The sequence below is a fragment of the Leptonychotes weddellii genome, chromosome 8, assembly GCF_054177405.1.
Source record: "Leptonychotes weddellii isolate Sample4059 chromosome 8, ASM5417740v2, whole genome shotgun sequence".
In the NCBI taxonomy this organism is placed as follows: domain Eukaryota; kingdom Metazoa; phylum Chordata; class Mammalia; order Carnivora; family Phocidae; genus Leptonychotes; species Leptonychotes weddellii.
This window is the reverse complement of record NC_138376.1, coordinates 57,454,385-57,475,408: the sequence shown is the minus strand read 5'-3', so window position 1 is coordinate 57,475,408 and position 21,024 is coordinate 57,454,385. Positions and strand designations below refer to the sequence as shown.

Here is a 21,024-nt window from a genome sequence, read left to right as displayed (position 1 = left end):
GAAAATATGTATCTCCATTTTGTACATTAATGATGATCCCACCATCTTGTCTGTTCCTCTAAAATAAATACATTTTCTAGGCTAATTTTCAGACCATGAAGCTTTAAAGACTATTAGAATTAAGAAATCTGTTCTAGTTACAAAAGTCTTCTTAGGATCATTATGTTGGCTGGCTGCAATGGGAAAGGGGCCACTGCTGTGTCTTATGTATTTACCAACCTTGTCTAATCATTAAGAGTGAGGATGGGGAGATGTCATGGGTAGTGGATTTTGTGTGGTGTCATCAACTATACAAATCCCGGGAATCAAATATTAGAAAAATTCCTCCTAATTCAGGAACTGGAATACCCTTCTTGTGTTCAACTGGTGTGTGTGGTAAAGTAAATTATTTGCCCCAATTCTCCATCCTCTCCTGTATCCATGCCCTTTGCCATGGAACTTTGCAGGTTCTCCCGCTCTGGGTAGAAGGTATTTCCCTGCCTCTTTTCTCTGTGCTTGACCATTTGATGTACTTCAGCTAATGCACGTGGACAGACAATCACAGTGTAACGCTTCTCAGCCTAGCCCTTTTCCTCTTGCCAATCTGCCATTGCCACAGAAGAGCTTGAGTAGCTGCTCTGAGTAGCTGCTTCCCTCTGAACCTGGGCCCCAGAATAAGCACAAGTGGAAGAGACCAAAGCCAATTTGTAATAAAGAGCCTAGCTCAGTGGGATCTGCAACCTGAGCAGAGCTTTCCAACAGAATCCAGTTCAAATGAGCCAATCCCGCAAGTGACTGACCCACAGGCATTCGAGAAATATTTATTGTTGTATGCCACTGAGATTTTGTAGTAGTTTGTTACATAACAATAGGTGACTGATACATACATTGAGTTTTATAAAAAAGGCTTTCTTTTCTACAAAGCAGAAATAATTCCAAAAATAATTGTGGCAGATGATGATATGATTTTATATACATTTTTTTTAAATACCAGTGGCATTTAGGAATGGTAATTAACTTATGAAACAATATCACACATAAATAATAAAGTAAATTTGTATTTGTTGTGTCCTAAATTGCACTATAGGAAAGTACATAATGTGTACTCATTAAGCTACTTGGTTATGAATTTAATAATTGAAATAAAGTCAATGAAACTGTGTAACTGGAAAATTCAACTAATACGTTTAATAAGTATAAATATACTTTCAATAAGTATATTTCTGGGCAGATGTTAGATTTGTAAAAATATCCTTAATGATATAATTATACATGACTTAACTACATTTTAACAGTAACTGGAATATTATACATAATAAACAGAATCAAAACAAACACTTGAAAAACAAACATTTTAAACAATGAATTATTACTTTCAAAGGACTTAACAAATAATTTGATTTTATGAAATTGAGGGCCATTCAGTTTATAAATGTTAAAGAATCATCCTCTAAGATGATAGACAATGATGTAAATGAAACTATGTAAGAACAAAGTTTTAAAAATCTCATTTATAACCACTTAAAGACTGTTTTGATAAAACAACAAAACTTTTAAGATCTCTTCTGTTGCCTTTTACTATCTATTACGTGTAAATCTTTTAAAATGTAAGTACTGTTTATCAGATAGACAATTAATGGTCCGTTATAGAGAATAATAGAGCTAGACTATACTGAGTAACATATTGTAAAATACAGTTACACGGAAATAAGAAGGACATTCTCAAGTGAAACTGGCTGATTTTAGTATAGAAATATGACTCATAATCTTTTATATACAATTTAAAACTACTGAATTAATGATTATATTGAGATCCATTTAAAATGCTCATTTAAAAAATATTCTTGAAAATCTTTTAAGCAGAAGATCTTCATACTTCAGTATGCTTCTGACATCTAGTAAATTGCTAAGGATGTGAGTTACTTTCAACAGTTTCTACTGAGTTCAAGAGAATGCCCAGTCTCCATAAATAAAAAGTGAATAAAGGAAACGCATCAGAGAGTTGGAAAATAGTTTCATCATGCTTTTGAAGAAATTTCTTGATTTCTTGATCATCATGCCCTACACCTGAAGTGTTGCCTTCTTTGGTTTCCTTTTGAAGAAGCTGCTCCAGAACCCAGAACAGGGAGAAAATATTTTCATACTGTGTCACATAACCGGCTTGAACCTACAAATAAAAAACAAACTTCTTTAAAACACATATTGGTTGTAGCTCAGCTCAGAAAAAGCCAAATAAAGATATTAAATTTTCAGACAAAAAGTAAATTCTTGATATATTTAACACTTTCTATCTTCCTGTTCCTTTAATTGGGATGGAGGGAGAACAAAGGAGAACATTTCCTTTCTTTCAAAAACTTTACAGTTTTGGTGAATGACTTTTTCCTCTTGATGGTTTATAAAGCTCAAAATCCTTTCTCTGTACTACTGCTAAAATTCATTACTCAGATGAATCTGAGAATACTTGACAATGTCTTGTGTGTTGAATTCAGTGTTGTGGTAAAGACTTTCAGTGCATGACACTGCCAATGATAACATAAAGATCTTGGGGGTAGGGTTTTAAGAATGTTTCTTTTTTTTTTTAAGATCTTATTAATTTGAGAGAGAGCACACACAAGCAGGGGGAGAGGCAGAGGGAGAAGCAGGCTTCCCACCAAGCAGGGAGCCGGATGTGGGACTCGATCCCAGGACCCCAGGATCATGACCTGAGCTGAAGGCAGACGCTTAACGACTGAGCCACCCAGGCGGCCTAAGAATGTGTTATGACTCAGTATAGAGTAACTCAGTATAACTCAGTCTTAGAACAGTTATGATCTCTAAGAGACCAGATATGATCTCATTCTGAGTCTACACAAATCAAGGAGGAACAGGATAGATTATGTGGAATCACATACATGGTCATGAGGAAAAATACAGATGTGTCTTGAGAAGTTATTGTTTGGCTCTAGATGACTGAAAGTGAGATGAATCAAGTAAGGCCTAAAAAGTGGACAATGGAAAGCATAATCTGAGGGGATACAGGAATCAGTTTAAAGATATAAACTGGGGGCACCTGGGTGGCTCAGATGGTTGGGCGTCTGTCTTCGGCTCAGGTCATGATCTTGGGGTCCTGGGATCGAGCCCTGCATTGGGCTCCCAGCTTGGCAGAGTCTGCTTCTCCCTCTCTCTCTGCCTCTCCCTCTGCTTGTGTTCTCTCTGTCTCTCTCTCTCAAATGAATAAATAAAATCTTTAAAAAAAAATAAAGATATAAACTGGCTTTATCATTTGCTTATTAAGACATGTGTTGGAAACAGTCCCCAAATCTATCCACTCTAATAATACATAAATAAAAAGAAACATTCTTTTAGAGCCCAGAGGAATGTACTCCATAACAAGGTGGTCTTATAAACAGTTAAATATATACTTTCTTCTTACTGAGATATAATTGACATAACATATTAGCTTCAGGTATCACATAATGATTGGATATTTATATACATTACAAAATGATCACCATAGTAAGTCCAGTTAACATCTATCACTATATAGTTACCAAATTCTTTTTTTTTTGTGACGAGGACTTTCAAGATCCACTCTCCTAGCTACTTCCAAATATTCAATACAGTGTTTAGTTAATATAGTTATTAACTATAGTCTCCATGCTGTACACTAGATCCCTGTGACTTAAATACATTTTATAACTAGAAATTTGTACCTTTCCATTCCCTTCACCCATTTCAGCACCCCCTAACCCCCACCTCAGGCAACTAGCAGTCTGCTCTCTATATTCATGAGCTTGGTTTTGTTTTTGTTTTTTTAATTTTATTTTATTATGTTATGTTAATCACCATACATTACATCATTAGTTTTTGATGTAGTGTTCCATGATTCATTGTTTGTGTATAACACCCAGTGCTCCATTCAATATCCCACATATAACTGCATTATATGGTATTTATTTATTTTTTTCTGTCTGGCTTGTATCATTTACCATATTGCCCTCAAGGTCTATACATGTTACAAATGGCAAGATTTAATTCTTCTTTTATGGCTAAATAATAATCCATTGTATGTATGTGTATGTGCACACACACATATATAAATATGTATGCATTTATGTATATACATACACACACACACACACAAACACACACACCATACCTTCTTTATCCATTCATCCATCAGTGAACATTTAGCTTCCTTCCATGTCTTGGCAAGTATAAATAATGCTGCAATGAACATGGATAATACATATATACTTCTGAATTAGTGTTTTCTTTTTCTTTGCATAAATACCCCAAAGTGGAATTTCTGGATCATATGGTAATTTTATTTTTAATTTTTTGATGAATCTCCATAGTATTTTCCATAATGGCTACACCAATTGACATCCCCACTGACAGTGGGAACACAAGGGTTCCCTCTTTTCCACATTCTGACCAACATTTATTATTTCTCTCTTTTCGATAATAGCATTCTGACAGCTGTGAGGAGATACCTCATTGTGGATTTGATTTGCATTTCCTTGATGATTAGTTATGTTGAGCATCTTTCTATGTACCTGTTAGCCATGTCTTCCTTGGAAAAAATGTCTATTCAGATCCTCTGCCCATTTTGTAATTGGACTGTGTTTTTGCTGTTGAGTTGTAGAAGTTCTTTATATATTTTGGATATTAAGCTTTTATTTAGTATTTGATTTGCAAGTATTTTCTCCCATTCAGTGGGCTGCCTTTTATTTTGTTGATGGTTTCCTTTGTTGTGCAGAGGCTTTTTAGTTTGATGTAGTGCCAATTGTTTCTTTTTACTTTTTTTTTTCCCTTTGCTTTAGGTGTCAAATCCAAAAACTAATTTCCAAGACCAATGTCAAGGAGCTTGCTACCTATGTTTTCTTCTAGGAGTTTTATGGTTTCAGATATTAAATTCAAGTCTTTAATCCATTTTTATTTTTTTGTATGATATTAAATAGTGGTTCAGTTTCATTCTTTTGCATGTGGCTGTTGAGTTTTCCCAGCACCATTTATTGGAGAGGCTACTTTCCCATTGTACATTCTTGGCTTTTTTGCCATAAATTAATTGACCATATATGTGTGGGTTGATTTCTGGGCTCTGTGTTCTGCTCCATTGATCCATGTGTATGTTTTTATGCCTATTCCGTACTGTTTTGATTACTAGAGCTTTGTAATATAGTTTGAAATCAGGAAGCATGATGCCTCCAGCTTTGTACTTCTTTCTCAAGATTGCTTTGGCTATTCAGGTTCTTTTGTGTTTTCATACAAATTTTAGGATTGCTTGTTCTGTTTGAGACTTTCCTGAGAAACAAACTGAGGGTTCTAGAGGGGAGGGGGGTGGAGGGATGGGTTAGCCTGGTGATGGGTATTAAAGAGGGCATGTACTGAATGGAGCACTGGGTGTTATATGCAAACAATGAATCATGGAACACTACATCAAAAACTAATGATGTAATGTATGGTGATTAACATAACATAATAAAAAAAAAGTGCTTGTAATAAGAACTACTTCTCTAACTGCCTGTATATCACACTCCTACAAACTAGACTCTACATTCTTAAGTGAATATTCCTAATATCTATGTGCCAATTCTCTTGATCTAGAATGGCCTCTCTCATCAATATCTCATTACTAGCACCCTGAGCACCCTTCAGCACCTATCGTAGATGCCACCTATCCACTGAGCCTTTCCCAAGCCCCTCAATTTTATAGATTTGTACTATTTCCCTTATATTCTGGTTGGTTATATTTATTTCATCACCCACTTAGATTCTAAACATGTTGAGAGAAGCAAATGTGTTCCTGTCACTAGTTTCTACAATTCCTAAAACAATGTCTGTCTTGCTCATAGTAGATCTCAATATACATTTGTTGTTTTGAACTGAACAGGAATTAGAGCAATGTAAAAGGAACTACTATAGATACATACTGGTTACTATCTGAAGGAGAATCACAGAGCCATTTTTCAATATTAAAAATACTTTTCAAATACTTATTCCAAACTAAAAAAATTCACAGTATGTGTTTAACCTGATCTTATCAGCAATACTTAAATATTTGTCAACCTGCTCACTAATGACCATAGATAGTACAAATCCTGTATGAGTTAACAGATAATTCTTCCTTGGAACTATGTTATAAACATAGCTGCTTAACCTATTTAGACATTAACATAAATTAGGTAGCGCTGAAATACAAATTCTGTAGCAAAAGGGCACATTTATTTAATTCACTTTGAAGCTTTAACTACAACAGGGTATGATATTTTATCATGATAATCTAGGCAGGTGTGTTGCAATGATTTTAGGGTTCACCTCTACTGATAATATTAGCTATATATTTCAGCATTTATCTTACTGGGCTCTTAAAATACATTAGGATTTTGTGAACTCAATGACTATTCTTTTTTGAAATTATTTAGATTTATTTTTAGTTAACCCTGGTTTTCATGTATAACAATTCTATGAATAAAAAGTTGTCAAATGGTGCTTATCACAAATAAGGGAGTTTCTCCCTTCTGATAAAGGCCATAGCATCCCAGGAAATTTCAGGGCAAGAGTGTGAAGCAGACAGTGTGTCTTGGTACCTTTCCATTGGCTTTGAGATTCTTTGGGCATGTTTAGCTCTACTTCCAGGTGGGCTGGGGTCCTTGCCCTAGTGCCCCATCTCTATGTTGTTTTGGACTTTGCCTTTACACTTACTAGAATTTATCTGTCTTGGGTTCCACCTCGATCCTAAATGCCTGTACCAAATCATTTGACACATTCTTTTACTCTAAGATATTAGCAGTTACAGAACAGTAATTTGAAACTAACTCCTCTCTTTAGGGGCAGTATACGCTTAGCTAACATGCCTTCACAGCCTTCCTTTCAACACAACTGAAACGGCATATCTGTGGGGGCGGTCTTTCCTGTAGTTCCCAGATTTCATCACACTGGCAGCTGCCTGCTCTGCTTAATCATATGCTCAGACACTTTCTGAATTAGTGTGTAAACTGAATAAAAGAAAAATAAATGCTCTCAAAGTGACAGTCCACCGGATTTGGTGTTATTTTTACACTCTCAGCATCGAACTAGACTGAATCGCATCAGTGTTTGAAAATACCCAACACGGGGCGCCTGGGTGACTCAGTCGGTTAAGCGTCTGCCTTCGGCTCAGGTCATGATCCCGGGGTCCTGGGATCGAGCCCCGCATCGGGCTCCCTGCTCCTCGGGAAGCCTGCTTCTCCCTCTCCCACTCCCCCTGCTTGTGTTCCCTCTCTCGCTGTGTCTCTCTCTGTCAAATAAATAAATAAAATCTAAAAAAAAAAAAAAAAAGAAAATACCCAACACAGGTGGAACATACCAGCCAGGAAAATACTCAAGTGTTTTCCCTGAACATCCTTCCAGGAAGACTGAATGACCCAGGTACATGAACAAGATGGCTGTGTGCATCTGATAAAATGCTATCAGTTTATCTTTCTATCCAGGTCTTTTTGAATGGAAGGAATCTTGAGAGGAAGCTTTTAGAGTTCCATGACTATTTCTATTACCTAATCCCATTTTATGTAATAAGGAACCTTCAAAAGAGAAAATATTTTCTTGGTAGAAAAATCACCAGATATTTTTGTAGAATATTTTCAGAATTAAAATATTTCTTAGATTTATTTTTCTACTCCTGAGCTGGGCTTAAGAAAGTTAGTCTCCAAATACTTTTTTCAGTGGTGAAAAATATTAATTTTCTTTACATGCTGCTAAGTTTCACTTCAACACTTAGATCCTGAAGTTAGGCTATAGACACATAATGCCAGTTTCCTAATTATTGTTTTAGTTGGAAGTCAGTCAAGGTTAGCTTGACATTTTTTGTAGAGACTTATCCTTGAAGCAGGCACTATTTGCTTATTCCATATCCATTTCTCCCTCCCTTTTCATCAAAAGAAACCCGGTTTTGCTCAGGGTGGCAATAGATCAACTAAAAATGTCTATGTCCAGTCTCTCTTAAGGCTAATTCTTCTCAAAGAGATATAAATATAAGTAACTGGGTGGGCTTCTGGGAAAGCTCTTTAATAGTAGACAGAGTCTGGCAGAAGGCAGCTTTGGCTTCCCTCTTCACCATTTTTCCTGCTCTGAAATACCGATACAGCGCTTGGAGGTAGAGTAGCCATCTTGTGAGCTTGAGGATGAGGGCCACCCATGGGTCAGTAAAAAGGGCCAGATTCTGGAGGCATGGTGCAGCTCAATATATCCACACAGGATGGCTATACCTTCCTGGACTATGCTTGGGTCCCCTTCTTCCATTTTGGTCTTTTAAAATTGTAACCTTGGTGGGGCGCCTGGGTGGCTCAGCTGGTTAAGCATCTGCCTTCAGCTCAGGTCATGATCCCAGGGTCCTGGGATCAAGCCCTGAGTCAGGCTCCCTGCTCTTCAGGGTGTCTGCTTCTCCCTCTCCCTTGACCCTCACCTCCCCTGCTTGTGCTCCCTCTCCCTATCTCTCTTGCTCGTGCTCTCTTTCTCTCAAATAAATAAATAAAATCTTAAAAAAAAATAAAATTGGAACCTTGAGACTTCAACTAGGCAGGAAGGGGGCTCTGAAGGTTTCTTTGCCTTGAGAAGGTGCTGCCTTCTGCTGTCTCTGACATAGGAAGGACAGAGATGCCTAAAGGGGCAATAACAAAGTCACGTTTCTTGACAGCAGATGATGTAACAAAGTGTACCATACATTTGAGTGTGGCTCGCAGTGTGGATGCTTATATTTAATACTGAAAAATATAAAGATGTAATAGTCCATTAAATTCAGTGGTTTGAAAATTTACGTGTGCTAGCCAAAGGCATGCAGTGGTGAACTCTTGACACTTTCAGAAATAAGCATGCTGTTACGGAAGGGGTAAAAACACAACATGACATTTTTCTTATTGCTACAAGCGCAAGAGGTGGAGAAAATTGGATCATTACAGGGCAGAAAATCAAGTCAGAGAGTATAGGCAAATAATCTAAATGTTAAATTAAATGTTCACTGAATATAAATATAACATTGGCTCAGTATCCTCCATGCCAGAATTTATTAGATAGAAGCAGTAAGTAAGATACAACTAAAATTAGTAGTCTCTAAAAGAATGAATTAAACATAATACTTTAAAGGAAAAGGTCAGTTGTCACCATGATAATTAAGTGGGAAACTTATCCCTGAGTTTTAATAACTTAGCCTTTTTTATCTACTAGAAAGCAAAGAAGGCAGTAGATTTCAGTGGAGGGGTTGAGGAGGGTGAAGTTAACCCTCTATCAGCAGTTCACTAGCTTGCCGCTTCTGAAGCACAGGAGAAAGCACTGAAAGAGCTGATAAGTAAGCAGGGGCTTAGCTCTGGGGCCAGCAGAATCTTGAGCATGACCATGGTAGCAACAGTGCTTGAGAACAGAGTAGGAGAACTGTATGCACGTTATATAAATGTGTGTTTCTTTATTTATTTACTTTTTAAAAAAATATTTTAAAACTAATGATGTATGGTGACTAACATACCATAATAATATAAAATTTAAAAACATTTATTTGAGAGGGAGAATAAGAGAGAGAGAGAGAGAGTGAGCACGAGGCGGGGGGGGCAGAGGGAGAGGGAAAGGGAGAAGCTGAGCGCCAAGCCCAACGCGATCCCAGAATGCTGAGAACGTGGCTGGATCCCAGGGCCATGAGATTGTGACCTGAGCTGAAGTCAGATGGTTAACTGACTGAGCCACCCAGGTGCCCCATATATGTATATTTAAAATCAATGCATTTATGATTGCAATAGAAGCACACATTCATTTAAAACTATGTCCTGCAAAAATGGTGTTCTATCCTTTTTTGGTCCCAAAACCTGGGTGCCAAACCATACTGAAGGTGTATAAAGCAAAAGGCTGATCAGAGCAGAATATAGTTAATTAGGAAAGATTTCCTAGAGATGAATTGTGAGCCAGGGCTCAAAGGGTGTGAGGGGTACAGATTGGTGAGTCATCTTTTGATCAGATTGCCAGGTAAAGAAGAATAAAAAGGATCCAATGGGTATTAATCCTTTTTGCTTTATACAGATAATGGTATGATTATCTGCCTAAAACACTGAATCCTGGACTGGTTCTAAGGGCTTATGTCTAATTTTGAGGGTAACCTAGATGAAAAGTTCTAAACTACTGAAAGTACTAACATTGCAATCTTGGTATTTTGCCATGTTTTCTATGGGAAATAGTTTGAGTATGCAAGATTTAAAGCTACTCATGAAATGAATATACATAACAAAAAATTTAAATCTGTCATTATGAGCCTTGTTTAAAAATAATGATTTTTTCATTAACCAATTTTACCTACTTTTCTCAAATCTGTTTCTTAGGGCTGAGATTATATAATAAAGTAATAGCAAAATGAACAGACTGAAAAAGAAAATGGCCTACAGAGGGCAAGGAGTTTGGACAAGAATCACAGAAAGGAGAAGGATGATTTGTATTTGTTTGACAAAAATACCTAGGCTGAGACTCCAAATAAGAACAGATGTGGCAGAGGCCCTGTTGGTTGAGATCTTTGAGAAAATAGAATCTTACTAAGCAAGACTTTTTTTTTCCTCAAAGGCCATCAATTGAACACATATTCATTGTTTATTAAACCCCACCTCTGCCATTTACTAGCTATGTGAGCTGGGCAAGTTATTTAACCTTACTAAACCTACCTTTCCTCATCCAAAATTTGGAAATAACAAGGGTAACTCCTCCTTGGGGTTGCTGAGAGAGTAGATTAAATTACATGTTCAAAACCCAGCACAGGATACACACACATATTTATATATTTAAAACATGCACATTTTCAAATAAGTATTATCTATTATCTGTTATTATCACCATCATTATTGTTATATTTTCTTTAAGATTTATTTATTTTAGAAAGAGGGAGAGCATGAGCGGGAGGGTCAGAGGGAGACAGAGAGAGAGAATCTCAAGCAGACTCCATGCTGAGTGTGGAGCCTGATGCAGGGCTGACTCTCATGACTCTGAGATCATGACCTGGCTGAAACCAAGAGTCGGTTGCTTGACTGTGCCCCATTATCATTATGTGTTTACCTAAAGTGAAAAAGATATAGTCCCATCCATAAGGCACTTTTCACCTGGAGGAAGGCTACTGCTATTACTCAAGTACTGTACTGTGGTCAATTTTTAGAAGCATTTCAAACTTACTGCAAATTGTTCATCTAGAGCTGTGTAAAGAACCTAAGGATGTATTTTCCATATACTTTCCTCTACCAAGGAAGTCCTTCATAGACAAAAGTAGCAGAGCATTCTTTTTTGTATAGAAGGATGATGCTAAAGAAACAAAATGTGAGATATTTACTTTAAAGCCTTTCTGATATTAGAAGGCCCTGAAGATGGTATCAGTATGGGTTAAATGCAGTCTTATGTGATATGAACAACTGTAAAAATGTCCATCAGCCCCATCCCTACCTCTAACTCCCTAACAAGACATGATAAATAGCCAGCTTGACTATCTTTTTTTTTTAAGTGTTGTATTCTCCAATTATCTGACTAGTGTGAAAGAGATCAACTTGTTCAGGTTTATCCTAGAGGCAAGTTGGTAAAAATGAGTTTCTGATTCCTAGTAATTTTGCCCTTCTCATGACTAACCCATTAATGTCATAGATTAAATCCCAAGTACTTAAAAATTTTATACTTACACTTTTCTCTGGGGAAATATCCTGTGCTTTGACTCCTATTTATCATTTTCTTGGTCATCAGAATAAGCAGAATGGTGGATATGATAAGATAGATTCACCTAGACTCTTATTCTCAGATTTCCTCACATACATGATAGAGAATTTCTAATACAGGGACATGGCATTTTTCTGTTCTAACAGATTTCCTGAGTCAACTTTAAACAGCTTTACACTGAATCCTCACTCCTTTCTTAGAGATCGATCTGTACCCTTCATTATGTGGTCATCAATCCCACTCACAGGACAATTTTCACCATTTTATACCATTATATGAAACTTAATCTAAGGCTAGAAATTCCTTTCAAGTACATTTGAGAAGCAAATAGATCATTCACTAGTTTGGACTTTCATCACAGTTCTTGGCAAAGCAGTACAAACCAGATAATCTGGTTATTAATATAAGAGTCTATTAAGTGAAAGAACAGGGTTCAGAGACTGGAATAAAAGCAGCTAAATTCCTTAAGGACTAATTCAGCTGGGAGTACTTAGCACTTTAAAATTTTGTTTCTGCTTGCTTTGCACTCATCTCTCTCTTCTGTCAGTCCTACTGCATGCGTTGGGTGCTCTCGTGTGTCACACCCGACGATAAGTGCTGCGGATACAGGGCCGGATAGGACAAGATCCCTACCTCTACAAGAATTCCTAGTATGCTTCTAGGGAGGCAAAGAAGTAAATAAATAATGGCAATGCAGAGTGCATGCTGTAAGGGTGAGAGAAGAACTCTCAAGAGAACTGAGTCATGTGGTGTGAGAAGACGCTAAATGTCAGGAAATGAGTTTAGTCGTGAATGGGGATATTGCAGGCTCACTTCCTCCTGGGGGGTATGGCAGGATTCTTTTGGAGAGATGACTTGAAAGCTATTATCAGCATAGATAAAACACTTGTTTGGCTACTACCACAGGGGCCTCTGTCTCTGGCTGGTGAATACGCACTGAAGCAAGGGAGAGGCAGAGAGCTTATAGGGGTGTGGGGAAAGATGTCACCAATCTCTACAGAATCCCTACACCTCTGCCTTCTCTAAGGCAATGGAACCAGACTGGACTGTCTGGTGTGTGCAGTCAAGGGCCAAATCAATTCTGTATGTTAACACAATCTTAAAGAATGTGTTTGGTTCCTTGAGCTCTATTGCCACTTAAATGTTTTATACTTACCTTCCTGAAGGAAGGCCCAGATCATGATGCACAGAAGTAGTATTCTTGGGAGAGAAAATGCACTGTTTCACCAAGTTAAGCCATTTCCATCATGTCATTAAGACAGAGCTTGAGAAAAAGTGGTGAAATACTTGATACATATTGAAAAACAGATCCAGATGGCCATTACTGATGGAAAACAAATGTTCAAATAGCCAGTGGGGGTAAAATCAACATGAAACATTCTTCTTTAGGACTCTAAATAAAGATTATCCAAGGCAGCATCAGATCCTGCCCAACTAGGCAGAAGGCAGGAACCAGATTTGTTGGAGTAGCATCAGTGACTGCCCAGCCAGGCAAAAGCCAGAGGCTAAAATAATTTCCTAGAGGCTGCATATCTAGGCTTTGATAAATTTGCCAAAGTAGTCGTGTGTGTGTGTGTGTGTGTGTGTGTGTGTGTGTGTGTGTGAAGGTTTATATATTTAAGAGCACTGGATCCAAAGCCCAAGATCAAGGACAAGAGGATGGGCTCATAGTGACCAGACCCTTTGCAATAATTTTGTTTGGAAACTGAAAGCCAAATCTGATTGGCCTCAGATAATCTACTAATTATCTCCCAAAGGCCAGCTGAACAGGGTTGGAGTCACAGAAATTAAAAGTCAATACATTTGTCCCTTTTTTCTTCCTATTTTCGGTATGTATCTCCACTAATTCAATGAAACCACTTTATCAGAGCTTGATATACACAACGCACGGGAAAGTTTGGAAACACAATGTTTAGAAAAAAGTTTAGAAGACTGATCTATTCTTTATTCAAATTCAAAAACTCTGTGTTCTTATGAACATTTTGTATTATTGTTGTAGTAGAGACTGGGCCGAGAGCAAGGTACATGATACATTCTTGTCCTTTTAAAAATCAACCAACCACTATCTCTCCTTTTTTAAAAATAAGGCTTTTTGAGATATAATTGGCCTACAGTAAAATGGTGTTTAGTTTTATGAATTTGATAAATTACTTTTAAGAACAGAGAAATGTCATAATAGAAATAATCTCTGAATAAACAGCAGTCATGCTACAACTCTGTGATATTGTTTAATGACATTTTAAATGTTACCTTTTATCTAGATGATTTTCTAATTAAAATGTATATACAACATTTAGTTGTTTTCACAACTATATGAAATACTATTTCAAACAACTATAATTTTGTTATCTGAAGGTACTCTAGAGAAATTTTTGAAAAGACAAGATCCATATGTAATGCAGAAAGCTTAGGAGAAGGAAGTAGACTTCAAACTATGAGATAGCTTTTCTGGCTTAACTATTTTCATTATCTTCACAGTGAGATGCTGCTGGGGAAATTTATTTGTCACAAAAATGCTAAGTGACCCTAGAGAAAGCTTTCTTAGGTGGTGGTGACAGTCACTACACCTGACAACAAATAGAAAAAAAAGGAGGAGGGGGAGTATAGAACCAGAGAACTGAGGCTTCCATTAGCTCTCTTGTTCAAATAACATGTCCTCAGTAGCTACTGCCAACCATGATGTTGAGGTGGAAATTACACAAAATGACAGAAGTATGGCTTCATATCCTTTAGGCATCATAATTTAAGGTGGAGTTAAATATGTAAACAATCACAATATAATGTGATATATATCATAAGAGAGTCATGTCCATAGTGTTATAGTGGCATTGCTGCTAAGTGGGTTACAGTCAAAAAAATATGAAGAATGCACTCAGCAAATAATCTCAATGGAGAATTCTAAATACTACTGTTTTAGAAAATTAAACTAGCAATGGCTTACAAGGGAAATGAAGTACATGATGGGAAATTCACATGGTAACTGAAATGCAGTGAAAACAAAACAAGTAGGAGAACAATTTAGTATGCATATAATACACAGGTGTCAAAAGTGTTTGTCTTTTTCAGATACATATTACAAAATTAAAATCAAGTATTCTTGGGAGATACTTGCATTTATAAGACATATCAAGTAGTTTACTTAATCAACAGTGTTTGGACTTGGATATATGCTTTATAAGCAATTATTTTCAGAAAAAAATAATGTGCCCAATAAGTTGACTATCACTGGTTAATTTCGAAGACATGTTTAAAAAACATTGACAACATTTTAAATGTAATTAGATTTGTTCTTAATCTGAGTCTGAAATTCCAATAAATTTTACCTTTTTTGGAAACTATGCTGCTAACTTTAGAAGACTGATCTATTCTTTATTCAAATTCAATCCTAAATATAATATCTGGATCTGACACAATGACATTAAAGTTTTAAGTAAGACGGTATATTTACTAATACAACAAAAACCCTCCAAATATTTGAAGAACGTGGCTTCAGTAAGAAGAAAAATGAATCCTTTATTCAAAAGCTTTTTAGTACTCTAATTCATAATGTTTCATTTGTAAGGGAATACAGTAGTTCCTTGTAAAATGTTCCACTTTTTGGGAATAAAGCTGCACTTATCTGGATGTCCAGTTTCCAAATGTCAAACATCCTGGAATTTGCAGCCCCTGAGCCAGTGAAACAGCCACCAGGAAACAATCCTGGTAGACTGTGCATGTGACTCTAGAGAGAGGGTCACTGGGTCCTCACATTTCCTCAACTCATATCATGGGCTAATTCTGAAGGTAATAAGAGCAGGGCAGGAAATACTGCCACAGGAAATTGAAAGAAGCAAGAATTGATAGCAAAGGAGAAATTACTTTTTTTTTTTTTAATTTTACTTATTTGACAGAGAGAGAGACAGCGAGAGAGGGAACACAAGCAGGGGGAGTGGGAGAGGGAGAGGCAGGCTTCCCGCGGAGCAGGGAGCCCGATGCGGGGCTCGATCCCAGGACCCTGAGATCATGACCTGAGCCGAAGGCAGACGCTTAACGACTGAGCCACCCAGGCGCCCAGCAAAGGAGAAATTAGAAAAAAACTGTAAAATTCAGACCTGATAATTTCTGGATCTCTTAGAATGGGAAAAGAGCTCAATATGCTTAAATTGAATGTGTTGCCAAGGATATAACAGTACAATTCAAAAACAGATGATGATTCTGGAAAATGATTAAGTGATGCTTGATTTGCTCTATTTAGTAAATAGTCAAATATACCATAGAGTTCCATTAAAATGTTAAAATAAAATTTAAGAAGAATCTTGTGTGGAAAATTCTCTTATGCAGAAATTTTTCTAATGATCTTAGATGATGTGACATACCATCAAATAACATTACCTCTTTGAGCCTAACTAATATGCTTCCAGGGATTATCCACAGAAAATTACTACAAAATAGTTACTCTTAGCAAGTATACTAGAAAGTTTACTGCTATTATCCTTTCAAAGATACAGTTTTTAGAAAATTCGTTTAGAGAAAAAGAGTACCCAAACTATATATACAACTATTTTAGGAAAATGTGTGTGTATACACATATCCACATGCATAAATATATTTATGTGTGTATACAATTGCATATAATTAATATGGACATACTCATTTTAATGATCCATGAGAGTGTATATCTTGGCAACAATAACATTTTATATACATAGTTTTGAAGCAATTATGGGAAAACCTGCATAGGCTCTCATTGAAAAAAAGAACTTTGGCTTAAAGGTATATTATTTTTCATAAAAATGTAATACAACAATTTAGAAAGCATGTATTGTATAGAGAAGAATTTGGTCTTTGTACCTCATTCCTGGGAGACAACCTCTAAATCCTTGGAATTTCCTTAATGATAGAGGAGTGCCTTTGTTATTCATAGTGGGCCCATGGCTCACACTTGAGATTATGCTAACAAGAAGAGTAAAGACAGGGGCTATCACCTGAAACACCAACCACGTATTTAGAGAACTGGGCATTAAACCAGCCTGACCTCGAGGGAAGGGCGGGGATGGAGACTGAGTTGTCATGTGTCCACGGAGTGAATCATTTCTACATAATGATTCTCCAGTTAAAACTCTGGAAAATGATGGTAGGTGGATCTTCCGATAAACCAAAAGGGTGCTGTACCTGGATTCCATGAAAAGAGAGCACATAAAGCTCTGTGTTTAGGGTTCTTCTAGACCTTGTCCTATGGGTCTCTACATTTGACTGACCTGATTTGTATCCTTTCTAATAAGGACAGAAATTTCCTGAATTCTGTGAGTTATTCTAGTAATTTATCAAACCTAAAGGAGGTAGGAGGAATTCCCCCTCATTTGTAGCAAGTTGGTCAGAAGTGTAGATAGCCTGGAGGCCCATGAACTTGGGGCTGGCATCTGAAGTGAGGACAGTCTTGATGGGGACTATACTGTTAACTCATGGGGTTTGTAGTAATTCCGGGTAATAAGCATCGGAATTAAATGAATTGGAATATACTAGTGTGTCTTGAAGTTAAGGCAAATTATGTGAAGGTATGCAGATGATCTAAGGAAGTCACAAAAATATAAAAATAAATTTCGTAAGATTTTCCCCTCATATTTCATACTTTTATAGATTGAAGTATAATTGACATATTATATTTGTTTCTGGTGTACAACATGATACAATTTATATATGTGTGAAAAATCATAGTAAGTCTAATTAACATCCATCACCATACACAATTACAAAAAATCTTTTTCTTGTGACGAGAGCTTCTAGGATTTGCTGTCTTAGCAACTTTCAAATATGCAAAATAGTGTTATTAACTACAGCCAATATGCTGTACATTACATCGCCATGACTTACTTATTTTATAACTGGAAGTTTGTACCTTTGGACCCCCTTTTCCCATTTTCCCAACTCACCACCTCATGCCTCTGTCAAGCACTTATTTGTCCTCTGTATCTACGAGCTTATTTTTTTGTTTTGTTTTTTAAATTCCACATATAAATGAGATCATATAGTATTTGTCTTTCTTTGTCTGAAATACTTCACTTGTCATAATGCCCTTAAGGGGCATTTGTTATTACAAATGGTAAGATTTATTTTATGGCCGAATTGTATTCCATTTTATATATATAGATCACATCTTTTTTTTATCCATTTATCCACTGATGGACACTTAGGTTGTTTCCATATCTTGGCTATTGCAAATAATTCTGCAATGAACCTGAAGCTGCATATATCTTCTCAAATTAATGTTTTCATTTTCTCTAGATAAATACCCAGAAGTGGAATTGCTGGGTCAGATGGTAATTCTACAGTTTACATTTACTGCAAGACTGCACTAGGATTCCCTTTTCTCCACATTCTTTCTAACACTTGTTATATTTGTCTTTTTGATAATAGCCATTCTGAAGATATGAAGAGATATCTCATTGAGATTATGTTTTGCATTTCCCTGATGATTAGTGATATTGAGCATCTTTTCATGTACCTATAGGCCACATGTCTATTTTCTTTGGAAAAACATCTATTCAGATCCTCTGCCCATTTTTAATTGGACTATTTGGGGGATTTTGCTATTGAGTTGTATGAGTTCTTTATATTTTTTTTTATACATTAACCCTTTATCAGGTATATGTTTGCAAATATTTTATCCCATTCACTAGGTGGCCTTTTCATTTTGTTGATGGTTTCCTTTGCTGTGCAGAGGCTTTTTAGTTTCATGTAGTCCCACTTGTTTATTTTTGCTTTTGTTGCTTTTGTTTTAGGTGTCAGATTCAAAAAATCATTGCTAAGACCTGTGTCAGGGAGCTTACTGCAAATTTTTTCTTCTAGGATTTCAATGGTTCAGGTCTGATGTTCAAGTTTTTAATCCATATTTTTTGTGTTATTGTTTAAAAATAGTGGTCCAGTTTCATTCTTCTGCCTGTAGTTGTCCAGTTTTCCCAAAGTGCTTACTGAACAGACTGTCCTTTCCCCAATGTATATTCTTGACCCCTCTTTCATAAGCAAAATAAGTCAATCAGAGAAAGACAAATACCATATGATTTCACTCAGATTTGGAATTTAATAAATAAAACAAATGAACAAAGGGGAAGAAAGAGAGAGAGATAGAGTCAAACCAAGAAACAGACCCTTAACTGTAGAGAACAAACTGATGGTTACTAGAGGGATGTGGGGGTGGGGAAATGGGTGAATAGGGGATGGGAATTAAAGAGTACACTTATCATGGTGAGCACTGTGTAATGTATTGAATTGCTGAATCATTATATTATTAAAAACAAAGGAAAAGAAAAGAAAAAAAAATGAGTCTGGAAGAGTTCCCTCTTATTTCTTGGAATAGTTTGAGAAGGATTGGTATTAATTATTCCTTGAAAATTTTGTAGAACTTACCAGTGAAGCTGTCTAGTCCTGAACTTTTGTTTGTTGGGAGGTTTTGATTACTGATTCAATCCTCTTACTAGTAATTAGTCTTTTCAGATTTTTCTGTTTCTTCGTGATTCAGTCTTAGAAGATTGTATGTTTCTAGAAATTTATCCATTTCTTCTAGATTGTCCAGTTTGTTGCTGTGTGTAATTGTTCACAATAGTCTCTTACTATCCCCTGTATTTCTGTAGTATCAGGTGTGTAACTCCTCTTTCATTTCCAGTATTATTTATTTGAACCCTCTCTTTTTTCTTGGTGAGTCTAGATAAAGGTTTGTCAATTTGTTTATCTTTTCAAAGAACCAGCTCTTAGTTTCACTGACCTTTTCTATTGTTTTATTTTGTCTCTATTTCATTTCTTTTCCTTCTGATCTTTATTATTTCCTTCATATTACTAACTTTGGGCTTCATTCTTCTTTTTCTAGCTCTTTTAGTTATAAAGTTAGATTGTTATTTTAGAGTTTTCTTGTTTTATGAGGTAGACCTATCTTAGTATGACTATCTGAGAACTACTTCTGCTGCATTTCATGGATTTTGAATTGTATTTCCATTTTCATTTATCTTACAGTATTTTTAGATTTCTCCTTTGATTTCTTCATTAACCCAGTGGTTGTTCAGTAGCATCTTGTTTAATCTCCAATTATTTATGATACTTCCTGTTTTCTTCTCATAATTGGTTTCTAGTTTCATATCATTGTAGTCAGAAAAGATCCTTGCTATGATTTCAGTCTTCTTAAATTTGAGACTTGTTTTGTGACCAAACATGTGACCTATTCCAAATAATGTTCCATGTGTACACAAGAAGAATGTGTATTCCACTTATTTTGGATGGAATGTTCTATATACATCTTTAAGTCCACCTGGTCTAATGTGTTGTTTAAAGCCAAAGTTTCCTTATTGATTTTCTTCTGGATGACTTATCCATGAATGTAAATTGGGTATTAATATTCTTACTTTAGTTGCATCACTGTCAATTCTTTTAGGTCTATTTATATTTGCTTTATATATTTAGGTATTCCTATTTTGGGTGCAGAAATGTTTACAAATGTTATAACCTCTTGTTGGATTGGCCTCTTTATATTTATAAAATACCCTTCTTTGTTTTTTATTACAGTCTTTGCTTTCAAGTTTTTTTCTGATATCAGTTTAGCTATATCAGCTTTCCTTTGGTTTCCGTTTGTATAAAATACCTTTTTCCATCCTTTAGTTTCAGTCTATGTGTGTCTTTAGATCTGAAGTGAGTCTCTTATAGAAAATTACATAAATGAATCATGTTTTTTAATCCATTCACCCACTTTGTGTCTTTTGATTGGAAAATTTAGTCCATTTAACATTCAAAGTAATCATTGATAAATATGTATTTATTGCCATTTTGTTAATTGTTTTTTTGTGTGTTTTGTAGTTCTTCTCTGTTCCTTTCTTGTTCTCTTGTTCTCTTCCTTGTGGTTTGATGACTTTCTTTAGAATTATGTTTATATTTATCTCATTTTTTGTGTGTATCTACTTTTTTGCTTTGTGTTTACCATGAGGTTCACATATGACAGCCTATATGTACATATAAGTCTATTTTTAGTTGGTAGCAACTTAAATTTGAACACATTTTAAAAACTGTTTTGACTATCCCCTTTCATTTTTTATGTCATATTTTACATCTTTATTTTGTGTATCCTCTGACCAATAATTAGTCACTTTTACTATTTTTGTTTTTTAACCTGCATATTAGCTTTATATGAGTTTAATCCACTATCTTTACTTTATAGTCACCTTTACCAGTGAGATCTTTACTTTCATATATTTTTTTGTTATTAGTGCCTTTTCTTTTCAGCTTGAAGTCTTTTTTTTTTTTAAAGATTTTATTTATTTATTTGAGAGAGAGAGAATGAGAGAGAGCACATGAGAGGGGGGAGGGTCAGAGGGAGAAGCAGACTCCCTGCCGAGCAGGGAGCCC

At 35.9% G+C, this 21,024-nt stretch overlaps 1 protein-coding gene across 1 annotated transcript in view; it reads right to left on the bottom strand.

Moving 5' to 3' along the window:
- Positions 1-51: 51 nt before the first annotated feature.
- Positions 52-21,024, bottom strand: part of MEI4 (meiotic double-stranded break formation protein 4) — a 200,173-nt gene continuing 179,200 nt past the window's right edge. The window contains exon 6 of the mRNA XM_081827507.1: positions 52-2,146. Coding sequence (XP_081683633.1) covers positions 1,886-2,146 — 261 coding nt within the window. The 3' untranslated portion in view covers positions 52-1,885. The remainder of the gene's footprint in view (positions 2,147-21,024) is intronic.